Consider the following 23,348-nt stretch of genomic DNA (forward strand, 5'->3'; position numbering starts at 1 on the left):
TATAGTATGTTTGAGTAAGAGATACTCCAGGAAGCCTTGTTGAGGCAGCGGTAATAATATAAAGCAATTCCGACTCTTTTCACCAATCTCGATTCAATCAGTAGGATGCTGTGTTTGAAAAAGGAGAAGAAAAAAAGAGAGACATTTTGATCTATAATGCTCTGAGCGCCAGCACCCAAAGAAAATAACTAGACATCCTCAAACTCCTCATCATCCTCATCAGATTCCTCCTTTTTTATCTCAATGTCCGGCTCACTCTTGATTTTTTTCGCCGCCGGCCCATCATCCGCGGGCGTCGAAGGAGTCCCGTTTGCCGTCTGCGGCGCACTCGTCCCAGAGTCCGTATCAAGCTCTCTCTTTATACCAGTAGGAGCACTAGTCGGGGCAGAGCCATTCACGACTCCAACAGCCGGCGAAGCGGTATCACTAGCAGATGCAGAAACACCGACGTCTTCAAACTCGTCGAACTCATCCGAGTCTTCGTCCGCACTACTAGCGTCTTCTTGTGCCTGAAGTGCCTTTTCACGCTCCATCTCGGCATAATAGGCAGCGACTTTGTCGTCGAGGTCGACAAGGTTGGGCTTCTGGTCTTCTTCCTCCTTGAGCTCAGGTTTGATTGTGATGTCGTTCTCAGTCTTGATGGCACCAACATTACCGGCAGTTGTGGAGACGGTTGAGTGGGTGTGCCAGACTGGAAGGGCGTTTTGTTTCTCGAGAGCCGCCTTGCGGGCCGCTTCTTCTTTTTGCTCCGCGGCGCTCTTTTCTTCCGTCGAAGTAAGGGAGATTTCGAGTGCGGCGGCGTCCGTCTTAAGGTTGCCGCGGACGGCTTCTTGCTTCTTGGATGGGACGACAACCGCAGCTCTTGTAGGGTTGGTGTGCTGATTCCGGACGACATCGACCTTGTGGTCCCAAGCGGTATCAAAGTCGTTGGGAGGGACCTCAACGGAGTCGATTTGCTTGAGTAACTTTAGCATCCCATCTAGCTGTGCCATGAGTTTGCTGTTTTTCTCGTGACCCGTGCGGTCGATTCCCTCGCTTCCTTTGACGTCCTCTGTGCGCTCAAGGATAGCTCCGCAATTCTGACACTCAAAGCCCTCGTCCGAATACAGACTGAGAACGTCCAACTCTGTCCACTCGGCGCCGCATCGCAAGCAAATATATTCCTTGCGTTCCTGGCTCGGCGTATACTGCAGTTTGATAGTCGAGGTGAGTTTCGAGACTTTGTATTTAATTGCGTCGACCACCGGGTGCAGCGGGATGTAGTAGTACTCCCGGTTGACGGGGCGGGTCGATCCATCGCGAATTTCGGCTCGTGTGTTACTACAGTTACACAAGAAGCCCTTTATTAGCCATGTGTTGCATAGAAACGTAGTGTCCAGGATGACAAGGCAGGCCATACACTGCGATAAGGCGGTCTTCGCGCAGCTTGGCGCATAGTTTGCGCAGATCTTTCTGCTGCATTCCTAGGAGGAACGCAAGATCTTCGGCATGAAGCCTTTTTCATAGTAAGCAGTCAGCCAATGAAAGCTCCAGTATCCCTCTCTCTGCATCCGCAAGTCACACATACACCGAGTGGATGAAGAGCGCATCGATCACGAGGATATGGCGAGTCTCGTAGAAGGAGCGGGCGACCGTCCGGATAAGAGTGTTGGCGAGATCCATGGTGACAGCGTATAGAGCGATATCTGAAGGGAGTGAGGGGTTATAAGAGTCAGGGAGTGGGAGGGCGCCGCTTGCGCGGAGAGTGATGATGCGGTTCCTAGACCTGAGTTGCAGATCTCAACATATCTCCGTGTCCCCAAGTACTGTAGGTAAGGACCGTAAAAAAGAGAACTATTAAGTGAAAAGAAATGCCATCCGACCGCCGATATGTTGAAAGGATGGGATGAAAGAGACAACTGAACGGAATGAATGATGTCTGCGCAAGTTCGAGAAATTGAATCAGGCTCGGCCCAGACTGAGCTCGACGCTAGACCCAGACAGGTCTAGCGGCGGAGATGTGAAAAAGCCCCCCGACAAGAAAAAGAAGAGGCCAACACTGTCACCTCGCTCCCATGCGCTCCCACCTCCTCCTACGGCAGCTGTCAGCACCTAGTATCTTGTGCAACCGAGGATCCGCGCGAGTCCTCCGATCATCAACCGCAAACCGCCTTGCTCTCCCATCCAATTGCCACGGAGCCCGCCTACAATGGTGGATGGTACGCCAACAGGAAGAATGGAGCATAACGCCGGAGGACCTGAGAGACCCCAAGAAGCTGGTCGCAAGCATAAGAAAAGAGATATGGGCAGGAACGAGTGGAGGTAGGTACGTCGACGTACTCAAGGATACAATTCCCGCGGTTCCCCGCATCAATGAAATCCGAACCCAGCTGACACAGACTAGTCGCAACATGCCGGACAAGAGAGAGCGGAATGAGCGCGCGGAGCAAGCGAAGCGGCGGAAACTAGATAATGGCGAGGAAGTTGTTGCACCGATCTATGCTACGGAGTTTTCCCAGGAGGATATCGACAACGAGCAAAGGCGGCCAAAGAAGAAGGTTGCTGTGTTGATCGGATACTCTGGAACGGGGTACAAAGGAATGCAATTGTAAGATCATCTCTCGGCGGAGGGATATATATGCTAACTGCATTAGGAGCACAACCGAAAAGACTATTGAAGGAGAACTGTTCACTGCGTTCGTCGCAGCCGGCGCAATCTCCAAGGCCAACGCCGCCGACCCGAAGAAATCGTCCCTCGTCCGTTGCGCACGCACAGACAAGGGTGTCCACGCCGCCGGAAACATTGTCTCACTGAAGCTGATCGTCGAGGACCCCGACGTTGTCGAGAAGATCAACGCGAGCCTCAGCTCCCAGATTCGTGTTTGGGGCATCATCGTCGCCAACAAGTCCTTCAGCAGCTACCAGCTATGCGATTCCCGTATCTACGAATACCTCATCCCATCATACTGCTTTCTCCCCCCGCACCCCAGCACATACCTAGGGAAAAAGCTCGTGGAATTTGCCGAGAAGGAGGGTGACTTGGAAGCTCACAAAGCGCGCCAGGGAGAGGTCGCCATGTACTGGGAGGATATCGACGAGAAGATCATCCAGCCGCTCCTGGAAAGTTTCCCAGAGGAAATCCGCAAGCCCGTCGAGAAAGCTCTGCACATGGACGACGAGGCCGACGGTGTCCCAGAAACTGAAGGCGAGCAACAAACAGAGGTCGAAACCCCTGCCGCCACCGAACGCTCATCAGAGTCGAAACCCGCCGAATTCGAGCCCCTAGACGAGGCCGCCATCGCCTTCCGCAAACAGATTTACGAGGCCATCAAGACCGTCAAGACCGCGTACCTCAAGGCCCGCCGGGAATACCGCATCCCGCCCGTCCGCCTCGCCCGCATCCAAGAGGCTCTGGACCAGTACGTCGGCACAAAGAACTTCTACAACTACACCATCCAGAAGCAGTTCCGCGATCCCTCCGCCAAGCGCCACATCAAGTCCTTCCAGCTCAACCCAGAACCCATCATTATCGACGGCACCGAGTGGCTTAGTCTAAAGGTGCACGGGCAGAGTTTCATGATGCACCAGATCCGCAAGATGGTTGCTATGGCGACGATGGTTGTCCGTTGCGGCTGTGATCCCAAGCGTATTGCGGACTCGTACGGTTCATTCAAGATGGCGATTCCCAAGGCCCCTGGTCTTGGACTGCTTCTTGAACGGCCAGTCTTTGATGCGTATAATAAGAAGGCTGCGGACTTTCACAAGGATCCGATTGATTTCACCAAGTATGAGAAGGAGATCAACGAGTTCAAGCAGCGGGAGATCTACGATCGGATCTTCAGGGAGGAAGAACAGACCCATGCGTATGATTCCAATATCCCTTGTTGCAGTATAGGCAGCTAACCATGCTCACAGCTTCTCCTCGTTCTTCAATCACATTGACCATTATGCCCAGGAGGAGTTTCTATACATCACCTCCGGTGGCATCGCCGCAGCCAAGCCTGCTAGTGCCGCCGGACAAAATGCGGATGCTGAGCCCAATGCGACTAAGCGAAAGTCAGCTCGGGAAGCACTGGCTGAGGTGGAGCAGGAATCAGAAGATGAACAAAATGGCACGGAGGACAACTGATTCTGTCTATACATCCCAACAAACTCTAGTAGTAAATAAAAATGCAACGCCACTTATTCTGGGTGCGCCGGCGAACCATTCTTCATCCTGGATGTCACATCAAGGGGCAGATATTTCTCCAGAGCTCATCGATAGTTGACACCTCTAATGCTGCGGCATGCACAATAGCCCGACAAGTCGACCAAATCAGCGGCGCGTCTTCCGCCCAAGTCATCTTTTTCGTCACGTAGAACTCTGCTACTCCAAAATCGTCAAAGTTGATAGCCTATCCAGACGCCCATGGGTCTCTGACCATAAGGGAATGGTAAACCTCTCCATCTGTGACCAACCGACACCACATCTTCCACTCCCATTTTCCTGCTGTCTCCGATAAACAGCAGCTAGATGTCCAAGGCACTTGGAGATTCGATATTCAGTATCGGCAGTTTCGGCTTCAGCTTCGGCTTCAGCTTCGGCTTCGCGTTTGGTGTCTGTCTTCTCTCCAGTGTGACTCGGTTTATCAATGACGACTGCGACTAGCTTGATGGGCAAGTGATCCACGCCCCAACCCCAATGTCCAAACCCATAGCCATACCCATACCGAACCGCATAATCGGGCCTCGCGGTTATGTGGAGTTGTGGACCGTCAATAGCCGGCACCACTTTCCAGGTATCAGCCGTCACGTCCGAGGCTAGCGTAACATCTACACTGGTGCGCATCAAAACCCATGTAGCAGGTTTGGCATCTATGTGCACAGTCTGCTTGCGAACAGAAAGAGCGAGGGCGACGGCAAAATTCTGAAAAATCCCATTGTCGCTCAGGATCCCACTCCGCTCTTCGAATGCCGCGTATCTGAAGATCGCTCTGAGTTGGAAACGGGCTGTTTCCCTGTCGCCGTCCGGGTCCTTACCCTCGAAGTTTAGAAACGAAGCTGTAGAAGAACATATATTCTGTGTAAGCACACTGTTCTTGTAAAGAAAGAAACATCGTCACCCTGTTTCTCGAGAACTTACTAAGATAAAACGGTAATACCGTGGCGTTCACGAAAGCCAGATATAGTTCGGACATCGAAAGTTTGATCTCCCTGTCTGAGCTTGAAGACGTTGAAGAGATGTTCACGGCTCGACATGAGGTTTTGGAGCTTGGGCCCAAAGTTCTCCTTCCGTATTTTCCCTTCGACTTCTTCTGGTATCGGTCGAGATCCCGGTACAGCTGATTCAACTGATGCTGAAAATTCTCCTTGGAAAAGTCGGGGGCTGTAACGTTATGGCCCATTGTGGATAGCCGGTTCCTGATGAGAGTGAGACCTTGAAGGATATAAGAAAGTAATCGCAGAGGATGGATGGCGAGTGGACAAGGGGAGAGTTAAAATAGATGGGATGGATAGATGAAATGGAAGGAGCAGCAGGAAATGAGCCTATTGCCTCATATCAACCACCGAGCCCTCGACGCCAGCCATCGTTTGTTTGGACCATGCTTATTGACCCCCTGGATATTAATTTAATTCTAATCCTCTTCGCCCAATTCACGGCCTTGTCTTGTTCTCTCAAGTCGATTTCGAGACATTGATACCCAGCGCTGTTTTGCCGTTTCCCTCTTCGCCCACGCACTAAACTGACCCGATGGAACCATCGACCACAGAACCGTTACTTGACTGGAGCGCTCTGCGTACTCAGCCAGGGGACGGGAGCGGTTATATCTAAGCAATGACACGGCCGCTTGTTACGATTCATAGACAGCTATCTAGACAGGTCTCCCCAAAGCGGTATAGTAAGTCTGTTGAAGCCCTAAAAATAAGAAGAAATTGCCCCGGATAGCCTGGTTTTGGCCTCAATGTTTCTGCATTAGATACACACAGGGCGTTGCCTATCAACTAGGTACGATGCTTACTCCTCTCCCCAATGTGACATGCGTGAACGAGCCAATGCAGCAACCCTCAACCAAGAAAAAAGAAACTAGGAGAAGAAAAACCACAACATATCGTAGGCAGGCCCGCTGGAGGATACTTGTCAACTAGCTAGATACGTGCGCCCATGGAAAAGGAAACAAAAACAAAAGAACAGGCCGTCTCTGGAATCCCGATAACGCCATTCTCCGCACTCATACAAAGAAAACCCAGGCCGGAGTTGCTGCAATTGAAAAAGCCCATAGCGCGTAGCCCGGAGCCCGTCTCTAGTACAGCTGTACTGTGGGTGAGAAACGCCGGTTGATGCAAGCATAGATTGGTAAAGGCATTGTGCATTTTTCGTTTTTCATAAAATCGTTTCTTCATGTGTGATGTGACACGTCATCTCGTTGCGATCGTTCGCCGTGTCTCGCCTTTCAGGGGGTTCCCGCAATTCCCATCTCCGAGTCGCTCGCTATCATTGAGCCGTCATCCCATTCTTCTGGAGAAGGCACATCAGATTCTGGGGCCCAAGAGTTAGACGCTAAACTGCAGACAAAGTAAAAAGAAAACCTACCAGATGGTAATTCTTCAGGTACCTCAACTACCATCTCTTCAATAGCCGTTATGACCGCTGAGATGCACATTAGAAAGTGGCACAACTAAATCCAGCTTCAACAAAACATACCTTGTGCTTGATTGACAATCTTCTGGTCTTCCTCAGAGTCGGCAAAGTAAGAGGTTAAGCAATGGTCCATCACGGTCCTAATGGCCTCCAATGCACCGGTTTCGACACTAATACCCGGGGTTGCAAGATACATCTTCCGTAGCTTGTCGACGCTCGCAACCACCAACTTTTTGGCCACGTCTGCATAATGCGGCTGCCCTTCGTCTTCAACAGCTGCCGATTCTTCACTGAACAGAATCTTGCGCAGGAAATCCATTGTACCGGTTCGTATGGTTCTGTCAGGGTACAAAAGCAGAGCTGGAACCCAATCGGGAATCAGGTCAATAACGCGGGAAGAGAACCATGTGTCGTCCAGCCCCAAGCGATCGTTTTGGCTGCTCATCATATTTTGGAAGAAATAAAGGTGCTCTATGCCTCCACTATCATTGATAGTGTCCACACCCTTCGCGGCATAGTCGAGAATTGAAAGAATCCTTTCCTTGTCGGGACTTCTTCTGCAGAGGACGACGGCGGCATCGAGGAACGGAGCACAGCGCTCAGCCGGTGCAATACGAAGACCTTCGACGAGAACCTGGAAGACCGGCTCCATGAGACCGGCATCTGGCTCCGCGTCCATGAGGAGACTAAGGATTCTCCTGCATGCGTGGGGGCTCTGCCACTGGGTAAGGATTTTCTTTAGGACGACTAGCTCTCTGCGTTGCCCCAAAGGCCGAAGGAGATCATTTTCTGAATGCGTGGCTGGGAACTTGCCATTTGATAGCACCCCTCGTTCATCATCTGAAACCGGCCGCGCGGTAAAATCAATCCTTGCGAGTAATTCTGACATCAAATCCATTAGCTTCCGGTGCGAGAACTTTCTGCCCTTCTCAACAAGCTTGTAGTAGGTCATGTATTGGCGCCTTAGCCTCAAAGAGTCATCGGCGTCTAGCCATACCATCTCTAGGCATCTAAGAAGGAATCCGAGACTGAGGATCAATTCAACTTCTTGGCGGCCAAGAAGGGCTAGCGAGCACAAAAACTCAAAGTAATCATCCCATGAGCGGCTGACGTTCTGCAGCGCCGGCCACATGTCATCAAGAGTGTGAGCGATATATTCTATCCCATCCCAGTAAAGAGCGTTCCACTTGGATTTTTCGAGGCTTCCATTTTCGGTCTCCATGAGGATCTCTCGAACCTTTGACGAAGCGAATACAAGTAGCCTGGTTGATTCTGAGCGAACTTGGGGATGGAAGCTCCTCAGAAGATGGGAAATTGCAGATGGCCTATCATAAACCCAGTCGACAACTTTTTGAGAAGTCTTGGGATTTTCCTTCATGATCCGATAGACCTCCACAAGAAGATTTTCAAATCCCGCCGTATCCTTTGTTCTGGATACCAGCTGCTCGATTGTGTCAAGAGCAAGATAGATTGTTGCTTTTTCGAGCTTTTTCCTTGATTCGCTCTTGGCAAGCTTTTCCTCGTTGAGCTGGTTGACGAGATAACGAACGAAAAGGGCATAGTACGGATCCACGAGACAGTAGGCGCGGACGAACACTTCGTTTTCCATCACGATATGGTTGGCAAGCGGTACTGGCAGAGGAACGCGTATCGGGTAGTGATTGTCTGCCACATTGTATGTTGACTTGGCAGATTCAATGCTTGAAACACGTTGATAAAACAGCATATAAGCATTCCAGACTTTATGGAACCGCATTTGCCCCACAGAGGTTGAGTGCAGAGAGTCGCTGTATCCGCCAAAGCATTGCTCTCCGATCTTACCTGGGTCAAACCTGCTGACATCGGAGTCATTGAACTCTACCCATGTGCCTTTCCCGTTCCCGCTAGGCCTTTCACGAATGTATGAGTAGTAGTGACCAGACTCGGCCGTTCCACTATGCACTAGGACGCCGACTAACTCAAAGACGTCCTGCTGGGTGTTCACATTCGAATCCGAGAGATAATCAACGGTAAAGGGTGTCATATCTATCCTCTCGGGGAATTCAAATTGATCGTTGATCTTGCTGCGTAGCATGGTTACCATGTCAAAGTCAAATCGTTTGAGATGGAATATGAGGTTGTCAGGCACGTCCTTGAGACAAGCTCTGCACGCAAGTCAGTATCAGGGAAAGGGGAAGCGAGATTATAACATACCGCTTCACGGCATCAACATGACGCCCACAAGAGGTGCAGGAATATTTGTTATCTGTCAAGTCAGAAAAAAATCACCAAGTGATCTTGGCGCACTTACCTCCCTGCATGATTTCTCCTTCGACATAAGCCTGCAGACTCTCCTCGAGGCTTGCTTTCCCTTTGATATCACACTGAATAGCGGAGAACGGCTCAAGGCGCTCGGAAATATGGTCGCACTCCTTTGATTTGATTTGTTGAACAAGCTGGCCGCCATAGAACGACCTGAATTTCTTCTTGTCCACAGGGTTCGATATCTGGGCTTCCCAACGGTCAAAAAGGAGATTGTAGAACTCATCAACGTCCATTTGAATGGTCACATCCACAGGCTCATTATCGTACGTGCGAATGGATTCAACGAATGCTTGGGGTTCGAAGCCTTTGAGCCATGATTCCTGCATGTATGCGAACACTTTCTTGGTTTCATTGAGCAGCCTTTGTGATGCAGATGGGTCGGTAAGGTTAAGCCCGAGCATGAAATCACGAAACCCCACGTTCATGAAAAGCTGGCTTAGAAGTGAGTTGAGGTAACACGTGTTTGACAAGTTCTTCAACCCTGAATAGCCCTCCGGTGAGCGGATCAATTTTTGTCGCTCAAAGGACCAACCGGGCTGATATGTGTGATCTATAGAACGAGTTGTCAGTCACAACGGTGTTGGTGGATTGGAGGCATCCAGTACGAACCTTCCGGAATTATATCCTCCAGACGCGATATGAGTTGACTATAGTTATCGCCATACTTTGAAAGATGATAGACTATCCCATAGAGCTCTTGGCGCGTTTGATTGTGCATGACGGGGATTTGCGGAAAAATTAGGTCCTGCGAAGGCAGGGAGAGGTCTGGGAAAAGATAAGTATCAAAAAGTTGCTCCGTGAGGTTGCTGCGAATGAATGCTGTTAGCGGTGAGAATTGGATCGGAGAATGTTCCAACTCACAAGGTGTCGAGCGATATATTAGATGTCTCTGCAATTTCTAAGCAGGACTTCAAGAGCCGGGAAAAGCCAAAGATGATGTGATCTACGGGCTCTCTACCCACAAACTTGAAAACGTTAGCCGAGGGAGTGGCTATTTAGGGTAAATGGGCCGAACCTCAGTTGTTCTGTGGGTGAGCATAATGCTGCTCCATTGTCTGAGATATTCGCTAAATATCAGGTCATGAGGTGACTTCTCCGCGACTGAGGAGAATACGACGTAGGCGGTATCGAAGAACTCCTGGGATTGCGTTGGGTGTTCTAGCACACGGGAGAAGGCACGGACGAATGCATCCCATATCGTCGCGAGTATATCAATCCTGGTAGGGGTTTCTGAAAGAGCCATTTCGCGTGTTTCTTGTGCTTGAGGAGATGGAAGCTTTGGTTTTTTGAACTGCTTTGAAGAGCTACAGATGAGACAGATGGTTTCCGATATCCCCTTTCTGATGGGCTGACGGGGTTCCTCGATTAGAAGGGAGAATAGGAGCTGTTCAAATTTGACTTGCTGCTTGGTTGCACCCCAGAACCAGGGGTCTCGAAGAGACCCTTGGATAAAAACGGCAAAAATGCAGCAGATCAATCTGTGTATGATGATCTCTGGAAGTTGAATGTTTCGTAAGCCCTGCCCAACCTCCAGGATGCGGATTAACCGAGTCACCAAGTCAGAGGAATCCGGGACTAGAGGTACATCGTCTGACACATCTGACGGACCGGCTTTCACTAATGGCCAATTAATATTTTATCCAACCATACCAAGGATAGTTGACGGTAGTCGACTTACCAATTAAGGCAGTGTATAGGCAATCGATCAAGCTGTGAGCCATCAATATGCTCGTCATTGATGTCGCCAGGGACTCTGGTATTTCACGCCGAGTCAAGGCGGCGACCACAACCTTCATACTGCGAGTAATGAAAGCTTCACTTGGAGTTGGCTGAGCAGTAGCATTAGCATCTCGGGTAAGTAGGCTTGTAACAGGTCACAAACCTCGAGGGCTTCCTGTCGAAGGCACTCAGAAAGCGCATGAACTGAGTAGAGTAGGTTATATGGCTTGGCCGTGAGAAACAGATTGTCATCATCTGCAACTGACTTGACCAGATTCATAACTTTCTCCTGAGGTGGAAAGACCATAAGAAAATCGTATATCTGTCAAGGAAAATTAGCACATATTGGAACCCGGGGAAGAATCCGGGATATTAGTACGCACCTCCCGGGCTAAACAGTCGTCAAGGCTGAGGAGTTCGTATAGATCATCAAAGTGCTTAAGCACCTCATTATCAACCGAAGTCAAGGGCTGGGATTTCCGTGCGGCCACCCCGCGGCAGCTCGGGTCCTTCCGGACGATCAACAGCCCCGAAGAAAGCTTCAAGTCGCGGAGCGTCTGGTCTGGTTTTTCAAGAAGCTCAATCCTTTGTCCGGAGAATATGATCATAAGTTTAGGGAATCCAGTCACTTTCGAAAGCGTTTCAACAAGCTCGGAAGCTGTCGATAAATCTCCGATACGCAATGACCGAACCTTTGATTGAGCGCCGCCGTCAAATGCTTGGTAGCGAATATCGATCAGCTGGCCATTCTGTGGCTGGGTTGGCAAATTGGCGGGTGAGTTTTGCGGTGGACTATACTGGGGTCGAGCACGTAACGCTTGCAGAAATTGCCGAAGAAAGAAAAGCGAGCGACTAAATTTCAGTTCGTCCGCGAGCGTTCCTTCATTAGGGGCTTCAACAACCATCATGTCCGCCTTAGGATCTGTACGGCAACTGGAAAGCGATTTGAGCCTTGACGCAGCAGATTTAAGTTGATCTACACAACGATCAACTAAGGCCATGTGCGTCGCCTCGACCGATGAACTGTGAGAACGATTGATGATATTGTGGTCGAGATAAACCTCTATGGCGAAACCGGTCGCGTCGACTTCAATTGTGCTCGGAGGCGCGGTCAAGATAAAGTTCCATATTCGGTCCATGCCAGGAATAGAGACCACCTCATGCTCGGTGACTGACGCAGGGGGATCAAACCGGATCTCGTAGTTGATGGTCTCCTTGGCAAATGCGAGCACCTCCGGGCAATAATCAGAGGGCGACAGCTTAGGTAGATGGTGTTGGATGCAGCGATCGATAAAGGAGTTCTCGATCATGCTGTGCCGAGTGGTCGTGCACAACATCTCCCAGAGGGGTCTTCTTCCTTGTCGGGGAAGAGACGAAGACATGAAAACATCCTGCCATAGGATGTCACCCAATTCCGGAGTAATGGAGTCAGGTGCGCCTTCAATTATCCTGGAAAGCAGTTGAACACGGGAGCTGAACCCATTGTTTGAGAAGGTATCTGCGAAATCGGTTCGATTCCGTTGCACCAGCTCAGCTACCTCGGAAATAGCTAGCTGTGTGAGATTAAATTCAGTGGCGAGCTTCCGAATTTCTTGAGGATCTTGGCTGCTAAGAAGAGCATTCAAGGCCTGAATACTGCCGACGCTAAAATGATTCTTTTCGGCAATATCCTGGACACATCGCTCGTATATATCCATCTTGTCAGCGTCGCTTAGTCCGACATTCATAAAGGAGCTTAATTGGCTGCTAGCGAACTTTTGCAGTTGGGCTTTTTGATCAACAGCTAGGTCTTCGGTAGCAGCGCTCTCACGAATTAGGCGCACACATAAATGTAAAGGCCTTACGTCAACGTGTGGCTTGTCAAAGGAGTCTTGTCTGCTTAGATTTCCGCCCCGCAGCGTGACGAAAAGCTGTTGGGTGAACTCTACCATTCGCTGGTCAAAATGTGTGAGAGGCAGCTCTAGCAATTTCGAACACAGATAAAGGAGGCTGGACACGTCGGTATGCAGCGTAATCGTCTTTTGAAGCATCCCAAGCACTTCTGACACCGTACGAGGATCCGGACTATCGGTGATGGTTTTCCAGATCGTGTCGGTATCGGCATCAATGTATGTTTTGGTAACGGCAAGGAAGCCTACAATGTTATAGCTCCTTAGAATTAGCTGAGGATGGGATTCGATGCCGACGATATACTCGACAATCCTACTCTCTCTGAGCAGCTTGAGCATGTGTTGGACAACAGGATTATGCAGTCCAATTGATGGATCTCCTCGCATGTACTGCTGAAAGACAGTGACAAAGTCATTCTGCATCGCATCAATTCCCGCGACACGTAATTCCATTCGTCCGCCCATGATGTGCTTTTTTAGAACGCCAAATCTCCAGCTGTGATAAACGATGGCTGGAACACTAATCGAGGGCACGTCTTCGGGGATACGTATAGCCAGATCATCGGCAATCTTCGAAGCAAATTTTGTGCTCTGATTGCAGAGGGCCATATATGTGCTTGACAGATGCCGAATCACCGTGGCGCTCGCCTCGTTGTTCACCCAAGGGGACTTTTTGGTGATGTGAGCTTGGTATGCCTCGTCTACGGATCGTATGAGGTTATACACCGTACTCATAGCTCGTTGATCCCCCTGGGAATCCGTCAAATGGTCATCTCCACCGTATCCGCCGTGGCTGTTCCTTGATTCCGCCAAGGCATTAACGATTTTTAACGCTTGAAGCAAGGACGGTAAAAGCTGAGGACATTGGGGTATGAGTGCCGTCATAGTGGACGCGTACTTGCAAAGAGGCTGGACACCATTTATTGGAGCGGCTAGGACTTGGTCGTTGAGGCGGGTTATCATGTTCCAAACCTCGTGCCCGTATTGCCTCTGAAGAGCAACAAAAAACGGGGTTTTCTCGTAGCTTACCAACCAACCCAGGGGGTGAAGATAGTTCCGAGATATTAGGTCCAACCCTTCTAAGTTAGTTTCTGTAGTCAGCCGTCCGAGATACTGGGCGTCCAAGTAAATGAGGTGAAAAGTCAGCCGAGTATAGTTGATGAGGAAACCTTCTATACACCTCCAAATCTCGGCGCTGTCATCTGACTGAAATAGCTCACTGCGAATATGTGACTTTCGTTAGAGTAATCATACTAGACCGCAAGGGTCCAATTATGTGACAATCGAAGGGACGCAAAGGCCACTTACGCTCTGCGAAGCAGGCTCTCTGTTAGAAGCGGAACCTCATCCCAAAAAACCCTTGAATCCATATAAGTCTCGTAGGTGAATTGCTTTAGAGAGGATACCACATCATCCAACCATTGCTTGACGTATGTGAAGGCTATTGTGTCAGCCTCATGTCCTGGATACGGTTTTAGCCCATGTTCAACTGAAGATGGAGACCCTAGGACAAATCAAACCTTTTTCAATCAGATAAATTGCCTCCTCCAGGTTCTCACGCGGATTTTCATGATTGATAGCCGGAAAAGTATCTAGTAGGTCGACCTGCTCTCGGAGCTGCACCACGTCTGGCACCGAAGGGTCCCGCAGGGCTTCACCTAAGGACTTCCAGCTTGTAGTGCTAGGATCTTGATCCATATCTTCCAGCTCCGCCACTTCTATCTCCGGGCTTTTGGTAGGTGATGGTGAGAGGGAAACCACATTCGAAGGTTGTTCGCCGCTGTTCCGCGCATCGGCGTCGGTGTTGGCGTCTGCGATGTGCTCCCCAGCGGGAGTATCCTCGCGAGCGGAGGGGAGGTCGTCGGCGGCGGCGGCGGTAGGAGATTTCATGTTGATAGTCATTCTGCTAGCTGGGCGATTCGGCACAGCGGCTACCTGGTCCGCTATGGCAGGAGCATTCGGGGCAGTTTCGGAGAGCGCGGTGGACGCCTCGTCGGGAGCAGGCAGATATTCACAAGCACCACTCCCACTGTCGAGACGAGGACGTTTCCGAGTGGATTGGGTGTCGATTTCTTCCATGGAATCACCGGGAGAACGCGTTGTGTCGGTCGATGTAGCGCCAGGCGGGGTGCTAGAGCTCTCTAGCGGGGCAACTGCCATGACATTTTCAAAGCTCGGCCGTTGAGGACTAGTAATTTGAAACTCGGCAGGCCTTAGCAATCAACAGTAAAGCTCGAGGGAAGAGTGGAGGGCTGGAAGAGGAGCTGAGAGTGAGCGATAACTAAGGTCGGAAAAAGGTACCTGAGGGAATGACGGAGAGCGGAGTGAAAAAAGAGAGTAGAAGCAGAAGATAATAATGGAGGCAGCACCAGGGTCAGAGAACCTTTACTAATGAAATATCGCGTCTCTTAAGCTCAGCGCTTGCAAATGAAGATATTCCGATGTGCCTTCTGTCTTTTTATGGCGGGTTGGAGCTGGAAAAGTAACGCGGTGTTGAAGGAGCCGGGGAAGCAGCTCTGACGTTGGCGGTGGAGCGGCCGACGCGGGCGCAAGGCTTCTTTCACTTTCACACCATTATTATTTCTATTTCACAATCACCTACGCAACCTCTGACAAACCTAGATGGCTAATCTTTCTTACTGTTGATTTTCACTGGGATCAAAATCCGCGCTCCAGCATTTGGTCACTACAGATGTGTACATGCTCAGGTGTCTCTCTTCTGAGCTCCCCGCAACACCGAGCGCTGAAGGAATGTCAACACAGCTAGCACTTATCTCACTTTATTGACTTTGCTTTCACCACGCTTCTTTTAACCCCGTCACATCGTGGTTATGATCCATTTTATCACAATACTCCCTAGCTCATGTCTACGGACGAAAATTCTTGATCCCTTGCAGCCGGTGAGGTATTCAAACACGATGATGGAGACACTCTTTATATGATAAGGGTGTGGATCAGGCCTGGACCATTATCTGAATGAGCGCACATGTCAATTCTTAGCTGGCCGCCCAGTCGAGGCTGCCGCAGATTAGAAGCTTACTGACCGCAGGGTAGGTATACATGGATTGATTTGGTGCCAGAGCTGGCTTATCTACTTCTTCCAGAACGCTCAATCTCACGAACAATCCTAGCAGGATTTCCAACAGCAAGATGATACGCAGGGACATCCTGATCGCATCCGTGAGTCAAAACCAAGTCTCTTAACCTTGATGAATAACGGGCGAGGGCAAGCATACGTACCTTGGTTACCACACTTCCCGCTCCAATCACCGCACCGTCTCCTATGGTCACCCCTGGAAGCACGGTCACATTCCCTGCTAACCAGCAGTCCTCGCCAATATGGATCTCCTTTCCTGACTCCGGGCCTGACGTGCCATTGCGAAGGTCCGGGTCTAAAGGGTGTGTCCCGCTGTACAAGCTCACCTTAGGTCCGAACAGAGTTCGTGCGCCGATGGTAACTAAACAGGTGTCGATTATGACGCAGTCGAAATTGATAAAGACGCCCTGCCCGAGTTTTACATTGTAGCCGTAGTCGACTCTAATGGGCGGTTCGATCCAGGGTTCTTTGTCCAGGACGATGTCATCTTCGGCTGGGTCTTCTTTGGACGATGGGAGAGGCGTCATGTCTTGAAATATGCTATGCGCCGGGTCAGCAAGTCTGCCGTCACCACGTCAGCAATAGGCAATTATTGCTCACTCTTTATAGAGTTCTATTAACCGTCGTCGCGACACTTCGCCGGCCGTGTTGAATCGATTACAGGCATGCCGACAACGAGCCCGCTCTGCTGTTAGTTCAGGAGTGAAGGCGCGAAAAAGCTCTCCGCGCAGCATCTTGTCTTTCTCTGTGTCGGGCATCTTGGGTTTACTATGCGGTCGATTGACTTTCGGAAGCGGGGACCTGAAGCTCGCGTTGGAGATCGCCCGCCGTTACCGTTATATATAGATGTGGCCGGCTAGTCCTTTTTAGGCTTGGTGGTGTCAAGTTAGGCACTCAAGTTTCTTCCCTCGCAGTCTCACGGACACGGTATTTCTGATTGATATGAATTGTAAGGGACTATATAGAGTGACCCAAGATAAATCAGATCTCTTCGTGTTCTAGATCCAGAGAACCAGACAGGGTGCGAAGAACAAAGACCGCAAACATGACGCGCATTGGTCCCTGAGGCTCCGTTGGAACCGAACCGGCCAGCTATCCCCACTTGATATTGTTCTCCGCCAACTCTCCGATTGTTCTCAATCAATCTTTTCCTCTCTGCTCCAACCTTTAAAGAACGTACTCTATTCCCAATTCCTGCCATGCTTCTTCCTTAGAACAGCTCTACATTCTCGCCTTCTCAGATCGCCAAAGAACAACACGGAACTAGCACAAACCATGGCCAACGACACCGGAACCCCCTCCGCGTCCACCGAGACAGCAGCAGCGCCAGCAACAGAATACAACACCTGGAACCCCCCCAAAGCCTCACCATCGCAATCTTCAACACCGATCGCAACGAAAACCACAACAACCGACGCCCTCCTCTACCCCTCGGGCTCGAAATCCCTCTCGGGAATCTCGCTACGCGCGTTCCTCCTCGGCACAACGCTCGGCCTGTCCACCGCGCTGACCCTCACTCTGCTAAACATAACCGACCTCTTCAATCACGAAATCGACTGGTCACCTCACTACCTCTGGCGCCTGCCCTTCTTCCTATCCAGTCTCGCGCTCTTCCACTTCCTCGAGTACTACATCACCGCAGCACACAACACACGCTACGCCGATATCTCCGCGTTCCTGCTCTCTACGAACGGATGGGCCTACAACGTCGCGCATTCTTCGGCGGCAGTCGAGTGTCTGCTGGGGTACATCTTCTGCCCGCGTGACTCGTACTTCGGGTTCACGGCTTCCGTGGACGGCGTGAAAGTGCAGGTTGTGGTTGGGCTGTTGGTTATGGTGGTGGGTCAGGCGATTCGCTCGCTGGCTATGGCGCAAGCCGGGAGTAACTTCAACCATACGGTGCAGGTTGAACGGAAGGATGGACATATGCTTGTTACGCATGGGATCTACAGTGTATTGAGGCACCCGAGTTACTTTGGGTTCTTCTGGTGGGGGCTCGGGACGCAGTTGGTGCTTGGGAATGTGGTTTGCTTCCTGGGGTATGCGGTTGTGCTGTGGAAGTTCTTTAACAGTAGGATCCAGAGTGAGTTTCCCCCTTTCGGATTTTTTCTTCATGTCAGACACTAATGGTATGGCTAGGGGAGGAGCGCTTCTTGATTGCGTTCTTTGGGGAGGAGTATGTGGAGTACAAGAAGAGGACCATCGTTGGTATTCCGGGTATCGCATAGGGTGAAATCGTTGAATCATGTTCTATCAGCTATATACAAGTAGATCACTGCCCATTGCCTACTGTGAGGCAAAGGATATTATAGCAATCCGACGTGCTGGGCTCAATCAGTGGTATCAGGTGCCTCAGATACCATATAGACTCGCTTTTAAACAAGGCATATTCAGAGCTTACTCTCAGGGGCAACTGGTCCAAGAGCCCCAGACATGAAAGCTCCCTGACCATCACTTTGCGCATTCGCATCGTCAGCCCCCAGCAGTACCATTTCCCTCCCACCTTTTGTACTCCACCAAGTAACGCAGTAATGCGCCCTCTCAACATCCATTTCCCCATTGCACAGTGCGTCCCAGAATCTTTCTACGCAGGTCCTCCGCATTTCCGTCGCAGAAATAGCATTTATCAGCTTCGCAGTCAAGGGCAGCCACTTTTCCAAGTCTTCAACTCGGAGGAAGCGAAGGCTATCAATGAGAGCGAGCGTGAGAAACGCTTGTTCGGAGAGCGGGACCGGGGCCTCTTTCGCCATGTCCGGATCGGGCGAGAGGCTGGGCGGCTGTGAAGATGGTGGAAGGGGTGTTGTGGAGGCGTTGTTGAGGGCGCGGTCATAGAGTACTTCGAGGAGGATTGAAGGGAGGAGGGGCTGGCGGTTCGCGATTGGGGATGGTGGCGCGGTGACTTGAAGGACTGTTTTGAAGGCGAGGCGGAATTGGCGACCAGAGAGGTTGGTTGGGAAGACCTGGAAAGAATTTAAGCTGGCATCCTGACAGTGAAATGATTATTGACTTACGGCAAAAAGATTGTCGATATAGAAAGGAAGATGCTTTGCCGCCACGACTGCATTGTTAGGAATTGAAAAGACGGCAAGCGCTAAGCTGTGGGCGGCCTCGAATATCTCGAGAAGGTGATTGTTTCCACCTGCTGGAAGGTATGGCATAGCGGCTTGAATGAGTAGGTCTTCACTGAGTTTCGGAGACACAACCGTTGTAAAGAGCTCGGAGGTATTCAAGAAGTAAAGATCAAGGCACCGCTCAACGGGATGAGCAGGAATTTGTCCCATCTCACTTGGTTTGATGCTCTTCAGGAAGTTTTCCGCCAAATCCGGGCACTGGGCGAGGATATCAACAGCCGCAAGTGTCACGAATGTATGCTGAGAAGAAGAGTTCTGGCCAACTCGAGAGGAGATGAAATATAAGTTGCGAAGGATATGGAGTGCTTGCATCGAGATAAATGGTGCACCTATACTTTATTAGTAACGGCCCTTATAGTAAATTTGGGGCACTCACTTTTGTCGGAGGCCAGGGCACGATCATTAATCACTCGTCCAAGAACCGCTCGAAGAATGATCACAACAGAGTATAGACAGTTGCGGAGCAGCTTCCATAGGCCTGGTATCGTATCCCGCAGTGAGTCGGGCTCCAGAAACTCAAGCTCTTCGGCCTTATCAACCTCCGATAACTTGTTCTGTCGCCATTGCACCATCATCGTCCGGACAAAGTCCGCAATCTGATCGACCGACCGTGCGACTAACCTAGGATCCCGAGCATTATCGACCGCATGAGCGATTAACCTAGAGAGCGGACCTAAAGCAGAAACGAGCGGAGTTGAAGCGATTGCCGTTACCCGCTGAACGGTGGACGACTGCGGCGGCCACGCAAATCGCTTTGACGGCGTCTCAATGATATCCTGGTCAATAGACCCTAGGAAGTAGGCGCTTTCGAAACCCTCAGGCGAGAAGTAGATCGCCTGGACCATGATCGGCAACAGCCGATTGTAATTCAACCTCTCCCTCTCCACATCCGAGATAAGTAGAAAGTTGTAATTGAGCACCATCGTAATACAGCGACCGTCGATTTCATCCCGCGGGTCCAATTCTTCCAGCGCGAATTGCGCCGCCGTGACAAGCGCAGACTCGAGCTTCTTCCGCACGTTCCACGGCAATCCCTGCCTATCCTGACCCTCGAACCCCAACAGAACACCTCCAATAAGAAGCAGATGCCTCCATCGCGGTGACTTCTCATCGGCGCCTCCAACAACAGCCTTAACCCATTCCTCCCGATCCAGCTTCTTCGGGCCAGGCCCGCCCCATGGTATCCGCGGGTCCTCCGACTCTTCGCTCTGGAGAATCGCCATGGCGGCTGTATTGAAGACGCTGATGATCCGACGACAGACATGCAGGTCGACGTGTTGGTCCCATATTGCCGGAGCTGCCAGCAGCTGCGAGGCGAGAAGTGTGATATTCAATGGGTTCTTGAGGACGGCGAGGAGGCTCGTTGCGGTGGGAAGCAAGCTGGAAAATAGTGTAGACGTTAGCTATCGCATTCGTAAACGGACCGGGGAGCTTATCGCGGATCCTATGTTACCTTAAGCCATCTTGAGCGTGAGATGGAGCTTGGAGGGAATGCAGAAGAGCGCCCAAGGAGCGCTCGGTCGCCATTTCAGGAAGCACGCCCCAAATTGGCGGTTATAGATGGCATAAGGGGTATCAGTGATGGACCGAAGGATGTCAACAGGCGTGGAGCAGCTATCAGCGGACGATTACCGCGGCGATCACCTGCCGAGGTTACTATGGGGAAGTGCAAATGATGCAAACAGGCTCTTTCCGCGTAAAGCGCCGCGGAGAGAACGAGCTTGACAGCTTCAACTCTGAAAGGAAAGTCATGATATTTTTCTCAAATACACTCTGCTTTTGCTGATGGAAGACGCCGTTATACTCGTGTGTTCGAGATGGCAAACAACCGTGTCCCAATCAATTACGTGACGCCCCCGTTTCCGTCCCTCTACGATCCGTTCCCCGGCCGCAGCAATGTCGCGTTCTACCTATACCACACCAAAGACATCTGGCGCTTTACGCTGTACTGGACCCTGATTTTCTATGTCAGCTGCCATCTGGCTGTCGCAGCCTTTGCGCTCATCATGCAAGGTCGAAACTGGAGGATATGCTTGGGGGTACCTGTGGTCTATGCCGTCATCGGGGGTATAGAGGCGGTTGTAGCAGGGAGTATTGTCGGGGGAATGTATGTTGCTGGGTGAATAATCCAACTGAGGAGGGTGTGTGCTAAAATTTATAGGCTAGGGTCCGTGTACGAAGCAGGGAATTTTCGAATGTCGACGTGGATTCCGATAATCTGGGGCGGCGTGAATATCATGGTTCTGATACTGTCGAGTTTCCCTATGCCAGGCGGGTTATGATTGAGGCCATATGAAGGTAATGACTTGAATCTAATGTGAGAAGTCCAAACTCATTGCCGAGGATATCAGAAACAATACGCCGAAAATGCAACCTCTGCTCCGATTAGGAACAGATCAACCGTCGTGATGCTATGATACATTCATAGATAAGAGTATATCTCCGCCATGCTACTATCCGGAAAAATCACCTACACTTTCGCCCCAGTCCAGTCACATCATAAACCAAGCCACTCCTAATCACCGCCCATAGTTGTTGTCTGGATGGTAGCCACCCTGTAATCCAGGGAGCCCGCCGCCACCCATTGGCGCAGACACAGGAGTAAAGTGATGGGGGAAGCCTGGCGGCAATTTGATTCCCTGCGCGGCGAGCTGCTTTTGAAGCTCTGCTAGGTCGACATTGGGCGTATTCATCGGTGGGGTACCGGAGGCAGGAGGAGCCCCTGAAAACGGTGGCGCAAAAGGAAATGCGGGGAAAGGAGGGTTGGGAGGGAAAGCCGTGCCTGGAGCCATGGAGGCGGCTAATCCAGGTGGAGGAGGTTGGGCCGCGCCAATACCTGGCAGTAAAGAGCCCATCCCGTCTGGTTGAGGTGCGCTCTGTATGCCAGGAAGACCTGTCCCTGGAGTCTTCCTTTGATCGACAAGGCTGTCCGCCTCGTCTTGTAATTCTTGCTCTTCCTCTTCACGCATTTGTCTTCTTCCAAAGTTGCGGTTCCACGTCCCCTGAGCTTCCGCAGCTTCCTCACCAATGTGAAACCTATCTTTCAAGTAACTTATCTCTCCAGGTCGCGCTCGAGACCAAAAACGCGTGAAGTTGTCTTTTGACCCAGAAGCGAGAATATGACCAAGAGGATGCCAGTCGAGCGTCCAAATAGTAGCGGCGTGAGCATACTGTACTCGGTGGGCTGGGAATATGACCTGAGCAGGTGTGTTTGCGGGATCGGGGCTGTCGTAGGGGGCGACAGTAGGCATCTGGCCTGGTGGTAGATTGGGCTCGTCGAGTAAATAGTGGTATAAAGACCCATCTTCGCTACCAGTGGAGATCAAGGAGCCGTGGACCGGATGCCATGTAAGCGTGGAGATTGGTTTTTCATGGCCGCGGAGAATGCAGATGTCCCGCATCATGCGGAGGTCGAATACGCGCGCTGTCTGGTCGCGCGACGACGTCGCGAGGAGGTTGCTGTTTACTCTGGAGAATTTGGTAGCGGTCACAGTATTTTTATGACTATGAAGCGTCGTCAAACAGCGGGTGGTACGGGGGTCCCAGAATTTGACCTGATGGTCCTTCGACCCCGACACGAGCAGACCCTTTGTCGGATGCCAGTCGCACGATTTGACGTCCCAGTTATGACCGGTCAGGACAGTGTCGCATGTTCTTGCGGTAAAGTCGTAAATCTTAAGTGTCGTGTCGTCAGAGGCTGAAAGGAATTTCGTATCGCTCGGGGACCATGCTAGGTCGCGGACGGCGTCGTGATGTGCGTCGTCTATCGTCTCGACGTTGTTGAAATTTGGCCGCCAGTATTTCACATCGCCCTTTTGTCCTCCAGAGATCAACCAGTCGTTACTGTGCGACCACGCTAACGACGTAACTCCTGCTTGTAGTTGATCATAGTGTGCCTACATGGTCAGCCTCGGGGTCTTTACAGTAAGAATGTCCACCTACATCCATGACCGTCTCAAAATTGAACGCCGTGCCATTCCATAGCATAAATTCTCCAGTATGCCCGCCAGTCAAGAGACGTCTCCCTTCTGGCGTCCACCTAACAACTGTGATGGGCTTTTTCGACTTTCCGATAGATTGGTGCAGGTGTCGCACGGGAATCGAGTCGACAGGGGAGTGTACTCGTGCCAGCGGAGGAAGCATCTGCGATGGCAAACCATTAGCCCTGAGCCAGTTCGACCTGATAGACAGTACCTACATCCACCATATAGCTGGCGCTTGGTCTCTCTGTCTCCATCCGATGGCCTCCCTGCCATTTTGGTCGCCGGTTGCGCATCCATTGTACCATCGACGATCCATAATCGGTTACCAGCCCTGCGAGCGTTAAGCGACGTCCAGCAAGCGAGCAACTAATTATACGTACTAGGTCGACGAGGCCCTTGAATACCACCTTGACCCCTGCCGAACGGCTGCGAGTCGTTTCCACCATCGTCGTAGTAAGCCATCGCGATCGGAGTTAGCAAACAAAGAAACTGGCGAACTCTGCGACCATGGCAGGGTGGAGGCGGAGAGCTCGACGGGCCGACGAGTCAATGACGGCGATGACACGGCAAGAACGGCGAGATCGGTCTATCGGGCTTAATGAACGGTATTAACTGTCGATTGCGACG

The 23,348-nt window shown here is 51.1% G+C and overlaps 8 protein-coding genes across 8 annotated transcripts; 3 read left to right on the plus strand and 5 right to left on the minus strand.

Moving 5' to 3' along the window:
• Nucleotides 1-34: 34 nt before the first annotated feature.
• On the minus strand, nucleotides 35-1,899 carry BDW74DRAFT_49453 (putative transcription factor TFIIE complex alpha subunit). The gene is made up of 3 exons (XM_073732953.1): nucleotides 1,568-1,899; nucleotides 1,400-1,495; nucleotides 35-1,320 (listed from the first exon to the last, which is right to left on the minus strand). The coding sequence occupies exons 1-3, from the start codon at nucleotides 1,660-1,662 to the stop codon at nucleotides 189-191; spliced, it is 1,323 nt and encodes a 440-aa protein (XP_073588920.1). The 5' UTR covers nucleotides 1,663-1,899; the 3' UTR covers nucleotides 35-188.
• Nucleotides 1,900-2,044: 145 nt separating this feature from the next.
• On the plus strand, nucleotides 2,045-4,177 carry BDW74DRAFT_49463 (pseudouridine synthase PUS2). The gene is made up of 4 exons (XM_073732954.1): nucleotides 2,045-2,301; nucleotides 2,384-2,587; nucleotides 2,634-3,842; nucleotides 3,895-4,177. Exons 1-4 carry the CDS (start codon nucleotides 2,189-2,191, stop codon nucleotides 4,106-4,108), a joined length of 1,740 nt encoding a protein of 579 aa, XP_073588921.1. The 5' UTR covers nucleotides 2,045-2,188; the 3' UTR covers nucleotides 4,109-4,177.
• Nucleotides 4,178-4,345: 168 nt separating this feature from the next.
• Nucleotides 4,346-5,363, minus strand: BDW74DRAFT_173661 (uncharacterized protein; the record flags this gene model as incomplete). Its single annotated transcript, XM_073727835.1, has 2 exons — nucleotides 4,346-5,019; nucleotides 5,102-5,363. The coding sequence occupies 2 exons, from the start codon at nucleotides 5,361-5,363 to the stop codon at nucleotides 4,346-4,348; spliced, it is 936 nt and encodes a 311-aa protein (XP_073588922.1).
• Nucleotides 5,364-6,032: 669 nt separating this feature from the next.
• Nucleotides 6,033-14,947, minus strand: BDW74DRAFT_144626 (putative ubiquitin C-terminal hydrolase). Its single transcript, XM_073723068.1, has 13 exons — nucleotides 14,031-14,947; nucleotides 13,819-13,972; nucleotides 11,005-13,729; nucleotides 10,785-10,943; nucleotides 10,581-10,731; nucleotides 9,918-10,519; nucleotides 9,764-9,867; nucleotides 9,512-9,708; nucleotides 8,889-9,452; nucleotides 8,792-8,843; nucleotides 6,662-8,742; nucleotides 6,551-6,607; nucleotides 6,033-6,496 (listed from the first exon to the last, which is right to left on the minus strand). The coding sequence occupies exons 1-13, from the start codon at nucleotides 14,668-14,670 to the stop codon at nucleotides 6,411-6,413; spliced, it is 7,572 nt and encodes a 2,523-aa protein (XP_073588923.1). The 5' UTR covers nucleotides 14,671-14,947; the 3' UTR covers nucleotides 6,033-6,410.
• Nucleotides 14,948-16,567: 1,620 nt separating this feature from the next.
• Nucleotides 16,568-17,916, plus strand: BDW74DRAFT_49494 (protein-S-isoprenylcysteine carboxyl O-methyltransferase). The gene is made up of 2 exons (XM_073732955.1): nucleotides 16,568-17,690; nucleotides 17,747-17,916. The coding sequence occupies exons 1-2, from the start codon at nucleotides 16,883-16,885 to the stop codon at nucleotides 17,833-17,835; spliced, it is 897 nt and encodes a 298-aa protein (XP_073588924.1). The 5' UTR covers nucleotides 16,568-16,882; the 3' UTR covers nucleotides 17,836-17,916.
• On the minus strand, nucleotides 17,747-20,309 carry pex8 (putative peroxisomal membrane protein Pex17). Its single transcript, XM_073732956.1, has 4 exons — nucleotides 20,192-20,309; nucleotides 19,115-20,118; nucleotides 18,619-19,067; nucleotides 17,747-18,567 (listed from the first exon to the last, which is right to left on the minus strand). Exons 1-4 carry the CDS (start codon nucleotides 20,263-20,265, stop codon nucleotides 17,998-18,000), a joined length of 2,097 nt encoding a protein of 698 aa, XP_073588925.1. The 5' UTR covers nucleotides 20,266-20,309; the 3' UTR covers nucleotides 17,747-17,997.
• A 246-nt stretch (nucleotides 20,310-20,555) lies between these two features.
• On the plus strand, nucleotides 20,556-21,020 carry BDW74DRAFT_173665 (uncharacterized protein; the record flags this gene model as incomplete). The annotated part of the gene is made up of 2 exons (XM_073727836.1): nucleotides 20,556-20,845; nucleotides 20,900-21,020. The coding sequence occupies 2 exons, from the start codon at nucleotides 20,556-20,558 to the stop codon at nucleotides 21,018-21,020; spliced, it is 411 nt and encodes a 136-aa protein (XP_073588926.1).
• A 39-nt stretch (nucleotides 21,021-21,059) lies between these two features.
• On the minus strand, nucleotides 21,060-23,339 carry BDW74DRAFT_49530 (WD40 repeat domain-containing protein). Its single transcript, XM_073732957.1, has 3 exons — nucleotides 22,937-23,339; nucleotides 22,681-22,881; nucleotides 21,060-22,634 (listed from the first exon to the last, which is right to left on the minus strand). The coding sequence occupies exons 1-3, from the start codon at nucleotides 23,165-23,167 to the stop codon at nucleotides 21,258-21,260; spliced, it is 1,809 nt and encodes a 602-aa protein (XP_073588927.1). The 5' UTR covers nucleotides 23,168-23,339; the 3' UTR covers nucleotides 21,060-21,257.
• Nucleotides 23,340-23,348: the final 9 nt, after the last annotated feature.

The sequence above is a fragment of the Aspergillus multicolor genome (assembly GCF_047715735.1).
Source record: "Aspergillus multicolor strain CBS 133.54 unplaced genomic scaffold BDW74scaffold_2, whole genome shotgun sequence".
NCBI classification, from domain to species: Eukaryota; Fungi; Ascomycota; class Eurotiomycetes; order Eurotiales; family Aspergillaceae; genus Aspergillus; species Aspergillus multicolor.

What these genes read in the sequence shown, in the direction of transcription:
- BDW74DRAFT_144626 (XM_073723068.1), bottom strand. Translation starts at nt 14,670, where the DNA reads ATGGCAGTTGCCCCGCTAGAGAGCTCTAGCACCCCGCCTGGCGCTACA. An exon ending in GAGAGCCTGCTTCGCAGAGC is followed by an intron (nt 13,730 to 13,818) that starts GTAAGTGGCCTT and finishes ACATATTCGCAG; the next exon opens with TGAGCTATTTCAGTCAGATG. An exon ending in TTCGACAGGAAGCCCTCGAG is followed by an intron (nt 10,732 to 10,784) that starts GTTTGTGACCTG and finishes GCTACTGCTCAG; the next exon opens with CCAACTCCAAGTGAAGCTTT.
- BDW74DRAFT_49530 (XM_073732957.1), bottom strand. Translation starts at nt 23,167, where the DNA reads ATGGTGGAAACGACTCGCAGCCGTTCGGCAGGGGTCAAGGTGGTATTC. An exon ending in GCGCCAGCTATATGGTGGAT is followed by an intron (nt 22,882 to 22,936) that starts GTAGGTACTGTC and finishes TTGCCATCGCAG; the next exon opens with ATGCTTCCTCCGCTGGCACG. An exon ending in ATTTTGAGACGGTCATGGAT is followed by an intron (nt 22,635 to 22,680) that starts GTAGGTGGACAT and finishes CTGACCATGTAG; the next exon opens with GCACACTATGATCAACTACA.
- pex8 (XM_073732956.1), bottom strand. Translation starts at nt 20,265, where the DNA reads ATGGCGACCGAGCGCTCCTTGGGCGCTCTTCTGCATTCCCTCCAAGCT. An exon ending in TGCCCTGGCCTCCGACAAAA is followed by an intron (nt 19,068 to 19,114) that starts GTGAGTGCCCCA and finishes AATAAAGTATAG; the next exon opens with GTGCACCATTTATCTCGATG. An exon ending in ATATCGACAATCTTTTTGCC is followed by an intron (nt 18,568 to 18,618) that starts GTAAGTCAATAA and finishes AATTCTTTCCAG; the next exon opens with GTCTTCCCAACCAACCTCTC.
- BDW74DRAFT_49453 (XM_073732953.1), bottom strand. Translation starts at nt 1,662, where the DNA reads ATGGATCTCGCCAACACTCTTATCCGGACGGTCGCCCGCTCCTTCTAC. An exon ending in GCGCTCTTCATCCACTCGGT is followed by an intron (nt 1,496 to 1,567) that starts GTATGTGTGACT and finishes ACTATGAAAAAG; the next exon opens with GCTTCATGCCGAAGATCTTG. An exon ending in GAAGACCGCCTTATCGCAGT is followed by an intron (nt 1,321 to 1,399) that starts GTATGGCCTGCC and finishes GTGTAACTGTAG; the next exon opens with TAACACACGAGCCGAAATTC.
- BDW74DRAFT_49463 (XM_073732954.1), top strand. Translation starts at nt 2,189, where the DNA reads ATGGTGGATGGTACGCCAACAGGAAGAATGGAGCATAACGCCGGAGGA. An exon ending in ATGGGCAGGAACGAGTGGAG is followed by an intron (nt 2,302 to 2,383) that starts GTAGGTACGTCG and finishes GACACAGACTAG; the next exon opens with TCGCAACATGCCGGACAAGA. An exon ending in GAGGAAGAACAGACCCATGC is followed by an intron (nt 3,843 to 3,894) that starts GTATGATTCCAA and finishes CCATGCTCACAG; the next exon opens with CTTCTCCTCGTTCTTCAATC.
- BDW74DRAFT_49494 (XM_073732955.1), top strand. Translation starts at nt 16,883, where the DNA reads ATGGCCAACGACACCGGAACCCCCTCCGCGTCCACCGAGACAGCAGCA. An exon ending in CTTTAACAGTAGGATCCAGA is followed by an intron (nt 17,691 to 17,746) that starts GTGAGTTTCCCC and finishes TGGTATGGCTAG; the next exon opens with GGGAGGAGCGCTTCTTGATT.